This window comes from Emys orbicularis, chromosome 1 (assembly GCF_028017835.1).
Source record: "Emys orbicularis isolate rEmyOrb1 chromosome 1, rEmyOrb1.hap1, whole genome shotgun sequence".
NCBI lineage: Eukaryota > Metazoa > Chordata > Testudines > Emydidae > Emys > Emys orbicularis.
The window spans coordinates 224,375,589-224,394,513 of NC_088683.1; the positions used below are offsets into that span (position 1 = coordinate 224,375,589).

Sequence of the window (18,925 nt, forward strand, 5' to 3'; positions counted from 1 at the left end):
GTATTAACACTTCTCCAATTAAATTTATTTTGATTATTCTCTGGCAGTGAACAAACACACTGCTTAGCATTCATGATGGTATTTAATGAGAAGAACATTGCCAGATCATGATTGTAGATGTTTTTCTTAAAGTTCCAACTTCAGGAGTCATGTGATTATGTGAGAATCTATTTTCTTTTTTTTCTTCTTCTTCTTTTTTTTTTTTAAAAAGGAAAAAAATTTATGGCCATTGGGGTTGTGGAAAATGAGTACCCTAAAGGCTTAAGAACTAGAAAATAAATAAAAAGAACCCATAATTTTATCTTTTTAACCCCATCTTATGATTTTGGGGTGGACCTGATTTGAAATGCAAATCGCTTACTTGCAATACAAAAATCAAAGCACTTTATTTTCGCATCTGAGCTTGAAATGTCAAGAAGCTAGTTTACAATGAGTTTTAACTTTGAAGTATATAATGAGTAAGGCTACCTTTTAGTCGTGGGTATTTTTAGTAAAAGTCATGGACAGGTCACGGGCCGTGAATTTTTGTTTACTGCCAGTGACCTGTCCAAAACAAAAATTCACGGCCCGTGACCTGTCCATGACTTTTACTATATACCCCTAACTAAAACTTGGGCCCGGGTGCTGGCGGGTGGGGATGGCCCAGGACCCCTGCTGGGGATGGGGGACTGCCTGGGACCCCTGCTTGTGTGTGTGTGTGTGTGTGTGTGTGTGTGTGTGTGTGTGTGTGTGGCAGGCAGGATCCCTTCCCGGCTCCGACCAGCGTGTCCCTGCAGCTCCTGGGGGAAGGGTGGCCGGGGGGCTCTGCGCGCTGCTCCTGCCACTAGTACCAGCTCCGCAGCTTCCATTGGCCGTGAACCGCAGCCAATGGGAGCTGCGGTGGTGGCACCTGTGGGCGTGGGCAGTGCATGGAGCACCAGCCGCTGCAGAAGTCACGGAAAGTCACGGAATCCATGACCTCCGTTACAAATATGCAGCCTTAATAATGAGTCCAACAGGAAGAAAACCTATATCACAAGTGTACATGTGGTAGAACTATATTTATGGTAGCTGGTAAAGGCTGATCTCTGTTATGGAACATGCCTTCTGCTTGATATGCCAAATGGATTCTATTTTAGCATATTAGAAACATTTGCATTCATTTCATGAACAGAAGTTTATATAATTCTCATAGCAATATTTCTTTAAAGGTTTTGGTTATTCCACCATTAAAATTTTTTTGAATCCCCACATCAGATTTAATTATGAGGTAGTTATCACTGAAAGATTCTGTTAAAAAGTACTCTCAAAAGAGTGAAAAATTAGTACATCGGTCTAATATGATTGTGTTTCTTAGGAAAGTAGTTAAACTAAACAATTACTGATGTGGTAAATTATAATGTACCTAATGAATGATTATATATAAAAAAAAAAAAAGTACAGTAACACTATCCAAGTTTCTGGAGAACCAGTACTCTAACAGAAAATATTTTCTTCCATGGAACAGGTTCAAAAATAAAGAGGTTGGTGTATCCAGTGGGCTTCATGGGGATTGGTGCCTCGCTATATTATCCACAACAAGCTGTTGCTATTGCAAAGGTCAGTGATTACACTTTTAGGTGTGGGAAACCCCTCTTACTTCCTGTCACTTATTTCTTCATAGCTTCAAATTAGTGAGTAAACAATTTTTTATTTAAGGGTTGTCAGCAGGCTTGGCCTTCATACAAAGAAGGCACATACATTTCTTCTCCCAAGGAGCTTGCAGTTTAAATTGGACATAAACTGGGTGAATTGATTTAAATCAGCGAGCAGGAAACCTGATGTAAATAATCAATTTTAATTATGTTTTGCATTTGTACTGTTTACTTTCCTAAAGAAAAGTTGATTCTCATTGGTTGGTAACTATTAAAACATGTTTGCAACTAAATACAGTGGAACCCTGCTATAACGCGATCATTGGGGTCCAAAAAATTCAATCGCGGTAAATGCGGGGTCGCATTATAGCGGGGTTCCACTGTACTTGTGTTCAGCTTCCGCGCCCTGGCTAGGGGGAGGGAGGGAGCGGGGGAGAGAGAGAAGGGGTGTGGCCAGGGCTTCCTTCAGCCGGGGGGAAGTGGGAAAAAGTTCCTCGGAATATGAAAGGCAGACGATTCTACTCCTGCTAATTCCTAAGGCAAAAGGGGGCCTCAGACCCATCCTAGACTTGCATCGCCTCAACAAGTCGCTCCAGAAGTTGAAGTTTCGCATGGTCTCCCTGGCTTCCATCATCCCCTTCCTGGATCCGGGAGACTGGTACACCACCCTTGATTTATTTTCATATTTCCATACTTCCATATTTCCATCTTCCCAGGGCACCGGTGCTTCCTCCACTTCATATTGGGCAGGTGCCATTTCCAGTTGACAGAGATGCCCTTTGCTCTTGCGTCGGCCCCGAGAGTATTCACAAAGTATATAGTGCCAGTGGCTGCTTACCTGAGACGTTGGGGGTATGTGTCCAAATATACCCGTACTTCAATGACTGTTTGATAAGGGGCCGGTCTCTGGATTAGGTGCGGAGACATCTCGACCTGGTATGTTTGACCTGTCTTGACCTGGGGCTAATAATAAACGAGAAAAAGTCAACCTTAACACCAGTACAACACATAGGTCATGGTAGTGGTTTGGGTGCACACGGATCTTCATTCAGCTTGTTTCCTGGGTCCACTGGACTTGTCACTGTGGTGTGGGGAAAGAAAGCTCCTCTGAGTCATTTTTCTCACACTTCTCCACAAGATAAACTAAAAAACTTGTGTCCACATTGCCTAGATGCTTCTCTTCCACCCCTTAAGACTCAGCAGGGCTCCCTTAGGAAGCTTGATTTTGTTCTTCTCTGTTCTTCAGATGCCAGGATCAGTGACTTTGCAGATAGTGTCTTTGTTGGATAGGAGTTTGGAACTGCACTCTGAGGAAGAATTGAATTGCACTAGAGTTACAGATGTGTCTTCTGTAGCAGAAGACTGATTATATAGTTAGATACGATGCGCACAGGTCATCTTGTCCTACAAGATATGAAATGTTACTGGAAATTGATTACTGGCAAAATTGACAAGTTCCACGGACTGGATGCCCTATTGGCCATTGCTCAGACACCATGGAGACCTTCAGTCTTGTCACCATAGGCATTCCTCTCCGCCTAGTGATCAAGCAAAGGCTCGCACCTTGAATCCGAGAGCTAGTTGCTCTGCCTACTTACAAGGAGCACACTCCCACTCTAGTGCTTGGTGCTATGTCTGAAGAAGAGGAGGAGCCTGTAGTTTAAATGGAATATCCTCATTTGGACCCTGAGCTTGAAACTGAGTCTTCTGATGAGAGGTTTGGTGATGTTGCAGCAGCTTCCTCATCTTCTGAGGATGGTTTACAAATCCATGACCTGGTAAACAGAATGACTACACGTTATAACTTCTGTGGGTTATTTTGGAGAAAAATTCTCACCCAGTGTGATGTTCCCTTGGTGTTATCTGGACCGGTGATGTGCTAGGTCACTCCAATCCTTGACTCTGGGAGCCAGCCTTACCCTACTTTGCTGTTCACGCACAGCCTCTAGCATGTAAGCTGCTCCCAGCTATGTGAGTGAGCACTGTTGGCCAGCCGCTGCTTGGATTGTGCAACCGAATGACACTAGCCAATATCTCCGGTCCCAGACACAACCCTAGGAACCTCGGTCTTGCAGTGTCCAGTTATGCCCGCTGGACGCTGCAAGGTTATATGAATTCGTCAATTTAACAAAGAAATTGATATGCCGTGTAGCGGTGCCTGCTCCCGGCCCCGCCACAAACTCAGTCAGAGACCGCTCCAAAGTACATGCACCAGTGCTCTTTTATTGTCCGTGCATATCCCCACCACTTACTATTTACATATCTTACAGACCAACGCCCTGGAAGACCGCTAGCTTCTCCTGCCAGCAGGGATCTAGAGCTCCTTGCTCCTCCCTTCCCTGTCAGCCATGAGGACACATTTTCAGCCTCATAACTATATACATGAAATTACAACCTATAACATTACTATAACAACAATGCTAAATGCATCATGAGTAGACACAGCAGGTAAATGTTCTGGGGGGGTGTCATTCAACTCCCCAGCTCCATTGTTGACTATCATCTTGGTTGCTTCCAAGATTTGGTGGGGAGTCTACCTCCACAATCTATCAGTTTGAGTTCACTGGAGCTCAAGGAAAATACATTACATATAAACATATTGGAGTTAAAAGTCTAGCACTCATATCTTTCCCCTCCCCCTCCATCCCCCTCACACCCAGAACAAAATAGTGGTGGGTTGTCACAGACAACGTGATGGCAGTGTATTACCTGAATGAACAGGTCTCAGCTCTGCAAGGAAGCAGTTAAATTAGGGGATTGGTGTAGCCACTAAAACATTTCACTAATTGGCCTGCCCCTGCCAGACAAGGACAACGCATAACATATCGACTCAGCAAAGATCTCCTGCAATTACACAAAAGTCTGTAAAGAGCTGAGAAGATATTTGCAATCTTTGAAGGTTTCTGGACATAGATCCCTTCACCCTCAAGCAGAATACTAAGTGTCCCCATTTCTGCTCAAGAGTAGTAGACAGAGACAGTATCGATATTGGATATTTTTCTTCTGAATTGGGGGATGGGTTCTCCCTTCCCCCATTCCTCTTATGCAGAGGGTGATAAAGATAAGAAGACACAATGGGGCTAGGATAATTCTAATTGCTCCAGCATGGCTGAGGCAGCAGTGATATACAGATCTTCATCTTTCCAAGGGAGTATACAAACTTCCAGTTTGTATACTCATTTCGCAACAGGTGAGAAGATTTATCACTGGGAACCTTCTTTTGCTACACCTAGCTGCATGGGATATGGGTCTCTAACAGACCTTGTAAAATCTTGCACTTCAGTGGTGGAACAGATTCTGATTGTTTCATAGAGTTAATCAGTGAGAGAGTGTTACGATCTTATGTGGTTTAGGTTTGTGGACTGGATAAGTGACAAGCATGTCAATCCCGTACAGGCATCAGTTCAATATGTTCTTGAATGCTTAGTGCATTTAAAGTCTCTGGAACTTTCTATATCTTCTCTGAAAGTACACTTAGCAGCAGGGGCAGCACATCATATATTTATAGTTAACAAATCTGTCGTTGCACATGATACAGTTCAGAAGTTTATGGAAGATGTGGTCAGTATGTATCCACCAATAAGACCTCAGTTCTCCATGGGAACACAGTTTAATCTTAATACAACTCATGAAGCCTCCTCTTGAGTCCATGGCAGATAGTTCTTTGTTTCATTTGATCTGTTAAGACCACTTTTACAATAGCCATTTTTTAGCCAGAAAAGAGAGCAAGTCACATGCCGTCATGGCAGACCCCCTCATTCACTATCCTTTATAGAGATAAAGTTGTTCTTAGGCCTCACCATAGATTTCTTCCCAGCGTGGTTTCTGAATGTTACATTAATCAAGCAATTAACTTGCTGGTTTTCTTTCCTAGACCTACATGCCCATAAAGGGAATCTAAATTATATACCTTAAGCACAGAGAGCTTTAGTTTACTTTCTTAATAAGGACTAAAGAATTTCAGAAGTCCTTAATATTTCCTACGCTGACAGCCCTAAAATCTTGCTATTTCTTCAGTCATTATCTAGGTGGGTATATAGAAGAGGGATATTGGATTAAATCTGTTCTACTGCATTGAGACCACAGTCATCTCATTGTAGATATACATAAGTGTGTGCAGCACACTTCATTAGGGTTTGCACCCAGGGCGCCCTGCCCTAGCCCCACCCCCGCCTGGAGGAGCTCCGGGCCGGCCAAAGCCCCGAGCTCCCCCCACCTGCCCGGAGCAGCCCCAAGCCAGCTGCAGCCATGCATCCTCTCCCCTTCCCTCCCTAGACCCAAGCCGCCCAGATGTTTTTCATTATTATTTGGACTTCCGTTATGTCAAAGCTTTTTTAAATTTACTTCAGAATTGTTGTTACAGACAGCCCTTTTACCAAAAAAGCAAAAGAAATAATAATAAAAAAGACAAGAATGTGCAGAGCACCTTATTTGTGTTTCTATTCTGTTAGGTCCAGTAAAGAATAGAGATAACTTGCATGATTTTCATTATTGAGTCTGCAAAAAAACCACACCAAACCTTACATAAATAAATTACAATGGTTTGGGTGTATATATGTGCATATTACTTTACTGACTTTAGGAAAAATAAATAATTTTAGGGAAAAGTGTCAGTGGGGCTACCAGCAAGAGTTGGTGGCTGCACTCTGAGGCCACCAAAAAATTTGTTGCGAGAACCCTTGCCTAGTCATATCTTTACAAAACACTATTGCCTAGATCTGGCATCTAGATCATGCGCTCATTTCAGTAGTCTAGCATTCCAATCCTTAGTCAGTCATGTGAGTTCCCCATATCCAGTCATGGGGTACTGATTGCCAAACTATCCCCTGGGTACAACTATGTAGAGGACACCCAAAGAAGAAGTGGAAGTTACTCAGTTGTAACCAGAGTGCTTCGAAATGGACTCTGCATATTCACACTCATAGGATGTGCTGTTTGGTGCAGTCTGGATAGTGGTATCTTCTTGTAGCAGTGCCTGTTAAGAGTGCTCATCTGCCTCTCCGACCCCTCTCCTCAGCGTTCAGAGGGGGAGGGCTGCTCCCTGCCACCTCCATTCTTTCTTACCACTTTCTCAGCATAAGGATTTTACACAACTCCAAAGATAACGGGAAAGAGGGCGGAGGAAGTGTGAATATGCAGAGTCCATTTCGAAGAAGTCTGGTTACAACTGAGTAACTTCCACTTCTTCTTTGGGTGTCCTCTACATAGTTGTACCCAGGGGATAGTTTGGCAGAGGACAACCAGCACTCTGGTTACAAGTAACCACTTCTGCAGTGTGTTGTTTTGGGAGGGGAGCAGGGGTTGGGAGAGGGAGTTGGGATTTTACTTCCTCCTTTCCATCTGTTCCTGTTCCAACCCTCATGTCTAAAACAACCCTCTTGCTCACCTCCCATTTCTGTTTCCCTTCCTCATTTTAGGTGTTGGATTGAGTTTGAGAGAGTTTATATCATGAAGAGATTTTTAAAAAGCAAATATCTAGCTTCATATAAATAATTTTATTTAAAACAAACCTTTTTAAAAGTCCAAGGCTTGCTTGGGTTGACCTAAGATGTAGCAGTAAAAGTTTAAGATTAATTAATAAGACATAAATAAAATTAACGTGGTCTTCTGTTTTAAGGTTCATAAATGTGTGAGTCCTTTAATTTGGGAACAATTAAAACTTCGCAATTCAAACATGAACACTTTTCTAACATGGCTCTTTGGAAAAAATGTGGGTTTTTTTTAAGCTTTTAAAATATGAATTATTCTGTATTGAGTTGTTTACCACTCTGCACTTCCTTGGGTGTCTCACAGTCCTGATGTTTGTACACTATGTTGAATATTGCCGAATACCTAAAAGTACAAAGGAGCACATTCGTCACTTAATTAAGGCTTTCCACTGGAGAAAGGTTAGCTCATCAAAGAACTAGGAAATTGTTGAGCAGAGTACAGTGTGGGATTGTGATACAGGTCCTGCACATCTGGCTATAAGAAAAGTCACATCCCTTTCAATTACAATGTTTGTATTGCTGAATGAGGTGTATTGGCAACAGAAGCTCTGGAATACCAGGTACACAAGGAGTACAGTAGCAGCCTGATCTGTTCCACAGTTGCTCAACAAGTTGAATCGTTAAACTTAATGATCAAGGATAGTTTCCGGGCATTACAGAAAGTAACTGGAAATCTAAAAGACTTTTTTTCTCCAGGCACCATTCTTATGGAGAACAAACTCATAGCTATTTATCACAAGATTGCAAAATTTAAAGCTCTGTGTTGTGAATATCTGTTCAGCTGTCTTTGACCTGCACCAAGCAGACAAACTTGGGCAGATTGTTCTAATATTTGGGGCTTTGGCAGAACTTCCACTGGTGTGTTAAAGCTGTTCTGCTTTCTATCCAAGATAAAATATAGTTCTGTTATTACACTTACCTGAATTTTGCACTTACCTCTGGTTCAGCTTCAATCTGGAAAAAGCATCTACTACTAACCTACCAAAATCAACCTCTTTGCACCATAGAAAAGTTTTCAGTCATTTTTAATAATCCTTCTCAGTATTGAGTCTTCTCAACTTGCATAATACAGCACACGTACTAGTCATTTTGATTCATGCTTACTGCTTCCTCCAAGGAAAAAACTTTGCCAGTTCACAGCTGTTGTCAAGATTTAGTCCCTTGACAATAAACTAAACTGACTACAGTGTTTAAAGGTTACAATATAAATGCTAAAAAGTCAGCAAATTCTCAGTTAAGGTTCCCACAAGGCTGTACTGATAGAGAGCCATTACCCTTAATCCTGCTTGATAACCGATTTCTATTGAAATAGAATACTGTAGTTAATTTTCTATGTACACAATAAGAAGGGAAAAGTTGTTTATGTGCTTGGGGCTACAGTAGAACCTCAGAGTTACGAGCACCAGAGTTACGAACTGACCCATCAACCACACACCTCATTTGGAACCGGATGTACACGATCCGGCAGCTGCAGAGAGAGACACACACAAAAGCAGCAAGTACAGTACTGCGTTAAATGTAAACTACTAAAAAAAAGGGCGGGGGGGAGGAAAGCCACATTTTTCTTCTACATAATAAAGTTTCAAAGCTGTATTAAGTCAACGTTCAGTTGTAAACTTTTGAAAGAACCACCATAACGTTTTGTTCAGTTACCAACATTTCAGAGTTACAAACAACCTCCATTCTTGAGGTGTTTGCAACTCTGTGGGTCTACTGTATTGCACTATGCCCAGAGATATTTGGGACACACTAAGCAGAACGTAAGCCCACTTTCAAGTTTCTTCAGAACCTCTCCTGACAACTTGCCAGTCTGACTTTTCAGTGTTTATTTAAATATTACCGTGGAGTTAAACATATTTGCTCTTTTATGTTGAATTCAGTGGAAGTTAGGAAGTATTTTGGCATGCTAATGAAGAGGAACTATATTTTGTCATCTTTCGGTTTAAGCCAAATCTGGAGTTACTGAAATACTTTTCTGAAGGCCTGGAGAAACTGTTGTCTTCTGAAAGCTCTCTGTTGAAAGTTTGAGATTTTGTATTCCTCCCTTTTACTTGCAGTGACAACTCCAGCAAGTAAAAGGAGAGAAACTGGAATGTGGCAAAGCTCTTGAACATAGCTCCATCAGAGCTAATATTTTTTGAAAAAACAGTAATGTTAAATCTACAGGACTGTACCTAACACTTAGGAAATTACATACCCCTGGAGCTATAAGCATATAGACAAGGGATGGACGTTATAATTTAAATGGGTAGTCTGTGCTTTGGAAACATTTTGTTTCTGTCTGTCTGAAGCCCTAAGTTTGTTGCTTGCAGTTTTTGTTTATGCTGTAAGTGCTTTTCTCTGATAGAAATTTTCCCAGTTTTCTTACTCTCAAAAAAGAATTTCAAAATGTGAAAATAAGGCCCAGTTCTGCAGTCCTCCATAATTCATAACTCTATTGAATTCCATTAACTCAAATATAGTGAACTCTGGGATATTTAGGTTTGTAACAAATGCAGGACTGAGCCCATATGCAGCTTGAAAATCTTCAGTCTTAAAAACAATGCAAAGACCCAAAATAAGATATTAAATCAGTACTTTATCACAGTTGACACTTTTTTGCATTGTGTTGCCCTTTGCTGTGTATAGATTAAAGAGCATGTACTGGAGGAATTTTTATAACCAGGAAAAAGCAGCTGCTGCCTACAGACAGTTGTTGTTTTTTCTTCATCTTGTCCTGATAGCTATATTCGTACTGTCACCACAGATAAAAGGAGTGCTTTTTATTTTTACTCTGGTAAGTTTGCACTTCTTGCAGCTTTCTAATGATGATCCCCACATAACTGCAGCATTCTATGTTCAGAGGAAACAGAATATTTTGTTAATGAAGTATAAACTGTTCTGAAGCACAGGGAGGGGGAGGGATAGCTCAGTGGTTTGAGCATTGGCCTGCTAAACCCAGCGTTAAGAGTTCAATCCTTGAGGGGGCTGCTTAGGGATCTGGGGCAAAATCAGTACTTGGTCCTGCTAGTGAAGGCAGGGGGCTGGACTTGATGACCTTTCAAGGTCCCTTCCAGTTCTAGGAGATAGGATATCTCCATTAATTTATTTTTATTTTTTATTTATTTACTAGTTTGTCTGAATATTTGGGAGAAAACATTTCAAAAGCTAGACAAGAGTACAAAGGTTTATACCTTCAGTGCCTGTGCGGATTTTGGAGAGGTATAGCACATTCATTGCCAGGTCTCTGGTTGTTTGCTTTTTTTCTTTTATTACTCCCGATACCACCATCAAATGCAGATAAAAATCTTATTTCTCTCAATGCAGCATGCCAACTAGCAACTTGTTTATATATAAAATTTGACCTACTTAAACTAGTTTAACATGGTGGCCAAACAGGCTAAGTATGTATTTCTTTTTTTTAAGACAACTTGTCCAAAGACGGCCTGCATCTCAGATCTAGTTGTCTGACTAGAAAACTTATTTGTCACAATTCTTTTCTGTATTCAAAGTGAATCTAGTTTTAAAATAATTGTATTGTCTGTAAGTACAGTGTATGGATATGACTTCCTGTTGGGCTCAGTTATTGGTCCTTTTTAGTCCATTTTCCTATTCTAAATGGTAACAAGGTGTGTATCTTTAACTACACACTGATGTGGGGTACGTTGTATGGAGAAGCCTTCCCTCAGCTTAAACAGTAAAGGTTAATGGTGCATTGTAAATATGAAGGTCTGAGAAGGATCCTGCAAAGGGTGACTGAGAGAATGGAATGCTACAGCTGCTTCTTACCATTTGAAAATTCAACTTGATTTTAAGGCAGGAAGAAGGTTCCTGTATGTTGTGCATTATTTTCCCTCTCTCAAGGATATGTGGTGGGTTCATTAGAAACTTGTAGATAGGCAGACAAGCTGTTGATCTGACCTGCATCTAAAAATCCTAACTATTTGGATTTGAATGGCAGATCTGACAGCAGTCAGAAAAGGAGAACTGGTCTTTCTTATGTACTCCACAGAGAAGAAGTTGCTCCTCATTGCAGTTTGGATGGAACACATACACAATTTTGTTATCCACACTCCTTCAAAAGTGTGGTGTGGGGTGTGTGCATAAAATTTACAATATAGTCTAGAGCAGTGGCTCTCAACCTTTCCAGACTGCTGTACCCCTTTCAGGAGTCTGATTTGTCTTGCATACCCCAAGTTTCACCTTATTTAAAAACGACCTGCTTACAAAATCAGACATAAAAATGTCACCACACGCTATTACTGAAAAATTGCTTACTTTCTCTTTTTATCATATAATATAAATCAACTGGAATATAAATATTGTACTTACATTTCAGTGTATAGTATATGGAGCAGTATAAACAAGCTGTCTGTATGAAAATTTAGTTTGCACTGACTTCACTAGTGCTTTTTATGTAGCCTGTTATAAAACTAGGCAAATATCTAGCTGAGTTGCTGTACCCCTTGGAAGATCTCTGCGTACCCCCAGAGGTACGTATGCCCCTGGCTGAGAAACACTGCTCTAGAGGCCTCAGTCAGGTTCAGGACTCGACTGGGGTAACTGCTGGGACTCCATTGTGCTAGTTGCTGTACGAACATCATAAGATACAGTCTATGCCCTGAAGAGCTTCCAGTCTAAAAATTGTATTTAGTAGGGGTCTAGGCAAGCAGAATGTCCATTTCTTTTGTTCTTTGCCATCTGAAAGAAGGCCAGTATGAGGCCATTTTTCATTTTCAGCCTTTGGCTGAAGACAGGGGCAGCGGGTATAATAGGCCAGGGGAGGCTAAACCTCCCTAAACAGGATGTGACGCACCTCCTTCTGGAGACGTGCCACCAGCCTGCCGCCTTTGGAGCGCCACCGCCGAAAGGGTGCCCGGGCCATGGCCCCTCCCATGCTCTGCCCCAGGGCCCCGCTCCTGCATCTCGCTCTTCCCACATGGCCCCCTGCTGCTCTTGTTTCTCTGCCCCTTTCCCCCACGGCCGTCCCACCCTCACTCGCGTTTCTCTGTTGGTTTCCATATGGCCCCTGCTACTCACGCCCTGAGAGGCAGAGAGGTGCGGATAGGGGGGCTCTTAGGGGTGGGGACGGAGAGAGGTGTGGGAGGAGGGCCCCTTAGGGGGTGGGTCATAGGCAGGGCTTCAGGGGGAGAAGGCTGAGTGGGGGCAGGCCTCAGGGCACCTCCATTTTGGTGGGATATAGCCAAAACTGTGGGCTTGACTGGTTCCTTTGTACATTAGGAGTTTACTAACGGATACTTTTCAGAGAACTATGCATAATCTTGCTGACATTTGTGGTGATGGTGGACAGACAAAAGTAATCAGAAGGGAGCTACTTATGTTGATTCCTGTTGTCGGAGCAAAGCTGTGAAATATAAAATTGTCAAATGGTGGCAAAATCAATAGAGAAAATATTACTAATCTTTCTAAGATGGTATTACAAAGACTAAAATCTATTTTAAAATTTCAAAATCTGAAATGCATAGAATGCAGTGTACTAGGGTTTCAAAACCCCTAAATTGCTTACATTTCAGAATTGCTTAAGGTTATTTTAAAATCCATCTCTCTTTATACTTTGTTCCAAACACTGTATCGAAGTAAACCATTTGTATGGGTATTTTTTGTTGTCATCCTTTTTATGGTCTGTTTTTAGTGAAGCTGTACATTCCATACTTGAGCAGCATGAATGTTTTGTAAAGCAGTCCCATTTAAGCGTCTTGGTGGATTATGAAACCATTTAAATTGTAATAAGAATAAACCCTTCTCAGATGGTTCTTAAACTGATTGATCTTCTAACCTCTTGTTTTAAAGGTCACTGGTTCAAGGTTGTATGACTGGAGTTTGCAAGGATATGTAGCTGTAGAATCTCTCTGGAAGGATAATCCTAAAAAGAAGAAATCTGGAAAAAAAGCAAGTGACAAGGTAAGAAGCCAAAGGGATTTAATTTCCAAAATAGAAGATAATTTAAAGGCACAACATTGATGGTCAGGCTACAGGATGATAGATTGAGACTTGAATTGCTCTGTTTATAAACAAACAAAAAGGTTGATCTTATGTCTCTGAAGACAAAAAAAAGATACTTTCTAAGTACTGGGAATATTTTAAACTCGTTCCAATCTAGACTTCCCAGAAATTTTGTTGGGAATTTTTCCCCCCAACACTAAGATATAATCAGCTACGGGTATTAAGAAAGAAGAGGGGAGTGTTGTGAGTGATGATTCTGATCCTGCCATGTCTGCAGATGCAAACTTTTATGGACTATATTTGAATCTTAAGGAAAAGCTTACCAATTGCTTTAAAGGATTTTGTCTACTTCAAAGTAACATTAAAATTGTTAAAGTTCATTAGTAGTAACTCCTTGGAAAAGTAAAATAGAACCCCTTATCAAACTGCTTTCCCCAATTTTGCTTTTTTGGGGACTAGGGGGTAAATATTAGTGAAAATTGAGGTAGCTTTGTTGTCACCTTGGTAGGCAATGCGGCAGCATAATGACCTCCTCTTGCACTGTTTTACTAGACTCTGGACACGCCTATCATCCAGGCCTTAAAACAAATAGTACTTTGTAGAGGTAAATAGCTCATATGTGTTTAGAGAGAGAAATGTACTATTTTGTTTAATATCTTTGGACAAGTTACCTAAAATGTTGATGATAAATTCTCACAAGTTTCATTCTTTCAGAGATAGTCATCTTCTGAATCTGTGCCCTGTCACAGTGCTGCCAACACTGTCAGGGCCGGCTCTGGCTTTTTTGCTGCCCCAGGCAAAAAAGCCTCCGGCCGCCCCGGGGAGGGAGGGCGGCCGGAGCCCCGGGGGGAGGGCGGCAAGCCCCGGCGGGGGCTCCACTCTCCCCCCGGCGGCCGGGGGGGAGGGTGGTGAGAGGTCGGCGAGCCCCAGCTGGGGCTCGGCTCTCTCCCCAACGGCCAGAGCGCCGGGGGCAGGGCGGCGAGAGGGCGGCGAGCCCCGGCTGGGGCTCAGCTCTCCCCCCGGCGGCCAGAGCGCCGGGGGCAGGGCGGCGAGAGGGCGGCGAGCCCCAGCAACCGGGGGGAGGGCGGCCAGAGCGCCGGGGGGAGGGCGGCGAGCCCGGCTGTGGCCCCGCTCTCCCCGGCGGCCGGAGCGCCGCGCCGCCCCCCTCCAGGTGCCGCCCCAAGCACAAGCTTGGTGGGCTGGTGCCTGGAGCCGGCCCTGAACACTGTATTACTGAAGGTGCAATCTTTCAAATACTGATTATTAATTATTTTTGGCACTTTTTGCAAGAGCCAAGATGTTGACCTAAGGTCCCAGCTAAAATTGAGTGATTATTCATTCTAACCTACCTAACATTCATTTGTACTTTCAGTTCATAAAGCATACGTCCCTTCTGCCCTGTTATATGCTGCTCAAAGATTCTGGCTTCCTGCCACAGATGTGGCTGCATTTTGATGATGAAGCAGGATGTTTGGATAAATGTATTTTGTGTAGAGTATGGCAAGCATTTGGGGATCTTAATATCATTCACAATACATTATCAGCATTAATAAAGATTATTAAATGTCTGCATGTTAACTATTTTGAGTTCCTTTGAATTAAATCACCTTTCCCCTCCCCCCCCTTTCTGTCCTGATTCAAACACCAGTAGCAGTGTCAGATTTCCTTCCACCAGAGAGGAGTGAAGCCTATGTTCCAGCCCTGCTATGGTTCATTTCACATTCCCATCCACTCATAACTCCTGCATGTCCCTAGTTTCTCCAATTCTCACTCCCCTCTCAGCAGGCTAACTTCTCTGCTCCTTCAATCTGAGTGTAGGGTGGTTGGACTTCAAGGTACTAGGGTTCCAAAACCCCTAAATTACTTTAATCTCAGCACCGTTTAGTTGGACTTTGTTCCTTGCATGTTTCCAGCCACCCAGTCCGTAGTTTGGTACTGGCATCTCTCAAAAGACTTGTTTTGGCCTCTGGTCAGGTGATGTGCAGTTGCAGTACGTATGGTTGTCTGCAAGAGGAGGTGCAAAAGGCTTTATGATCTAAGGGAAAATAGTAATATTTTGAACCAAGAGGTGGCTTGGCAAACGTAGAACTCTGTTGTGATTGGCTTTGTGTTCGGATCAGTTGTAATGATAAAGAATACTTCCTCCAATGTCTGGGGGTTAGCTACTGCACACCAGTAATTATCTTAGTAATACATTGCATGACTTATGAGACTGATATACTTGAAGAGAGGAAGGATGGTCTGGTGCAGGGGTTCCCAAACTGTGGGTCATGATGCAGAGGTCACCAGATGGGCTGTGAGATTAGGGGGAGGGGAGGGGAGGGGAGAAAATGCAAGAAAGCTTAAGCAGACAGCTGGGTAACACCATCTGCTCCCGGAGCAATATTGTGCTCTTGCAGCAGCATCATGCCTTTTATGGCTAGCAGAAGGTCCCAAGCTCCATGTGGTGGATGCAGGACCAATGCAGTGAGATCAGGAAAGGTGGGGATTCCCCCCCATTCCAGCATGCGGGGTGGAGGACCAAATAAAATGATCTGGCAGGTTGAATGTGGCCCCTGGGCCTTCAATTGCCTCTCCTTTTTGTTTAGTCTGGTAGTTGGTGCCCCTGTGCAAGTAAGTGCACCAAGCTCACAGTGGTTAATCTGGGCCTGGCTACCCACCCGTAGTTTTCCAAGTAGACTGTGTAAGATGGAGTGTTTGTTTGCGCAAAGCCAGCCTGAATACTAAGTACCGGGGAGTTGCGTTAACAGATATGAGCGCAAAGGAGGTCACGGCATGAAAAAGTTCAGGACTCACTGGTGTAGTGGTTAGCCTGGGACTTGGGAGACCTGCGTTCAATTTCCTGCTCCACTACAGACTTCCTGGGTGACTTTCGGCAAATCAGTCTGTCTTGTGCCTCAGTGCTCAATGTGGATAAATACTATGTTACTACCTCATGGGGTGCTGAAGAGAACTACGTTGAAAGAATGTGAGGTGCTCAGATGCTTCAGTAATGTGGGTGGGTGGGGGCGGGGGCATGTAAGTACCATAGACAGATATTTAGAAAAAGAGGTGGGGGGACGCCAAGGGATGGAGGAGGATGGGGCAGGGGCAGATTCACATTTTTAGAATGACTGTATAACTTACAGTGAGAAATTGCAAAGTCACACTGAAGTAAGGTCTCTGATTCAGACTTAGGCCTCATCTACATCTAAATCTTAGGGCGACCTAGCTACATCGTTCAGGAATTTTTCATGCCCCTGAGAGATGTTGTTGTTAAGCTGATCTAAGCCCCAGTTTAGACATCACTAGGTCAACGGAAGAATTTGTCTGTCGACCTAGCTACCACCTCTCAAGAGGTTGGATTTACTACAGTGACAGAAAAACCCCTTTTGTCACTGAAGCAAGTGTCTGTACTGCAGTGCTACAGCAGTGTTGCTACAGCTGTGCCACTGTAGCGCTTGTAATGTAGATATAGCCTTACACATGACATCATTTCCCTTGGTTTTGAAGCAATGTTAAGGCTACTAATGGAGCACAGTAGTGTTTAAGCTGCATCTTTGTTACAGCATATTGAGGCTCATAATCACAGCAGAAAGTTAAGCTGGTAAGGATTTGTGGGAAAACCCCTTCTGAAGGACTTAAGTACATGAAGAGTTAAAAAAAAAATGCTCCTCCTGTTTGAAGTGGTCAAATGTGCCCACAGATTTAATTTTGTAATATAAACTTAAGGATATCCAAGAAACTCCTGACCCTAAATCAGAGAGAAATGTGAAGAATGAAATGAAACCAACAAATCAGCATGCAGCATTAGCACAAGGGAGTAGAGAGCCACAGATCAGCAGAGCCACAGAAGAATGACTGACTTATCATTTTGCACTAAAATTGTGGCCATGCCTTTTCTGTGAATGAGTCAAACTTAAATTGCAACAGAAACTGGATTGTGCTAAAAATGAAAGCTATGTGTACCTGGTAATTTGCACTGGCTTGTTAAGAAATGTGGACCTTTTAATGAGTGGTTACTTTATGAGAGAATGTCTCATTTGTATTTTACATCCTGCCTCAAGTTCATGTAGAGGTTTTCCTGTTAAGCATCGTAATGCTTTGCTTGGGTTTTTCTAGCTAATAGAAATTTCAGTTACCCTTCATACAGACTAGTGAACTATAACAGCTTTGTCTCTCTCTCGTATGGCTCATAGAACAGATTAAACAAATTGTGATGGCTGAAAAGTGTATGCAGACAGTTCAGTGAAGCACAGTGCCTGTAAAAAGCCAAAACAATTATTTCCAGGGAGACGTTTACTTAGAATTATGTGCAGTGGAGAGAGTCTGTGCTGTCAGATCACTGTTTTGATTTTACTGGCCAGTTACAGAAATACAGGTTCAAATGCATAACTTAAAGCAACTGTACCTTTGAATTCATGGGCAATTCTATCTCTAGACTCGAGTCTTACATTCCTAGCTCCTGAGCTGCTCTGCCTCTTCCGTTGATACAAACAGCTGGATCATAGGATTGCCGTCCATCTCCTCTTTTGCGGATTAACCCCAGTTAAAAAGCTAGTCTTGCAAGTCTAACAAAGTGTCCTGAAAATTGTGAGCCAGAAGAACGTGCTGTGATATAGCAACATGACAAACTAAACTAGGATGGGTATAATGTGATGTACTGGCCCTTTAAGACTGAGGAAGGAGTTCTCTGGGGCCGTGCTATCTATTCCAGGAGGTTTATTACAGAGAGACCCAGGAAATGAAGCAGCCATTAATAGAGAGGAGGTAGTCCCAGGTGGCAGTTTGTGGTCCAAGACTATCTGTCTGTGTGGGACCAGAGTCTTGAAGTGTAGGTGCAGCAAAGCTCCCTTCTCTCTCAGCCATCTGGAGGGAGGCCTTGGATGAGTGGTCCTAAGAAGGGCTGCTGGAATGTGTATGGGGCATACGGGAATGGGGGTTGCATAATAAACAGGCTCCTTCTCTGAGGGCAAGAGAGCTGGAGCTGTTGTTAGTCGCTCACATGTTAATTGGGTGGTACCTTCAGATGACTGGGGACAGCCTGGAACCCCAGCATAAATGCTGGGGAGGAGTTGTTTGAACTTTATTGCAAGTTTGGTCATCTTATTTCTTTGGACTTTGTCACCAGACCCCTAAAGCGTTGTGGCTCTCTGGAGGCAGAAACTCACCCCAGATATGGGTCTGTATTACTTTTTAAACAGTCAGTAGGCATGGCCTTTAGTGAGTATTTGCCTGGGGGGCTGGAAGGAAAAGGAGCAGCAGCCCAAGTATGTACTACACGTATAAAGAAATGCTTTCCAGCTGGAAAGTGCCTCCCTGCAGACATATACACTTTGCAAAGAAACTAGGGAAGCTGGTCTGGGGAAAATAGCAAGAGCCTGCTGATAACTATGCAAAAGGAAGCTGAAGCTCTCTCTTTGTACACACCAAAATATACCTTCCCTTCAAAATCTGGCAGGAGTACACGTGGATTTTAGAGCACTTTGAAATATTGGTTCTTAACCCAGATGCTTTTTTCTCAGGGTAAAATTTGCAGAATGCAGGTGGAGAGGGACTAATGTGCACAACATATATTCTCAGAAAGTTACTGACAGCACTACTCAGACTTGCAGTACCTGGGTGCTACTTGGGTTCAATGCTCACAACATGTTGACTTGAGTCACTCAGGCCTGGTTTACCCTACAGCATTAGGTTTGCTTAAAGCAGCTTACATCGACCTAATTATGTCAGTGTATGCACGACAGCCTTGCTCCTGTCAATGTAAGTGCCCTAATACACCGACATAACTCCACCTCCACGAGAGGCGTAGGTTTTATGTAGGTGTAGTTAGGGCCATGCAGTGTCCCTGTAGACACTGTGTTACTTACATCTATTGGTTGTCATTCTTGTCAATTTCAC

The 18,925-nt window shown here is 42.9% G+C and overlaps 1 protein-coding gene across 1 annotated transcript in view; it reads left to right on the forward strand.

The window, feature by feature from the left end:
- The window catches only part of APOO (apolipoprotein O), an 80,858-nt gene that overhangs the window by 47,956 nt on the left and 13,977 nt on the right, over window positions 1-18,925 (forward strand). The window contains exons 6-7 of the mRNA XM_065418997.1: window positions 1,487-1,578; window positions 12,893-13,003. Coding sequence (XP_065275069.1) covers window positions 1,487-1,578; window positions 12,893-13,003 — 203 coding nt within the window. The remainder of the gene's footprint in view (window positions 1-1,486; window positions 1,579-12,892; window positions 13,004-18,925) is intronic.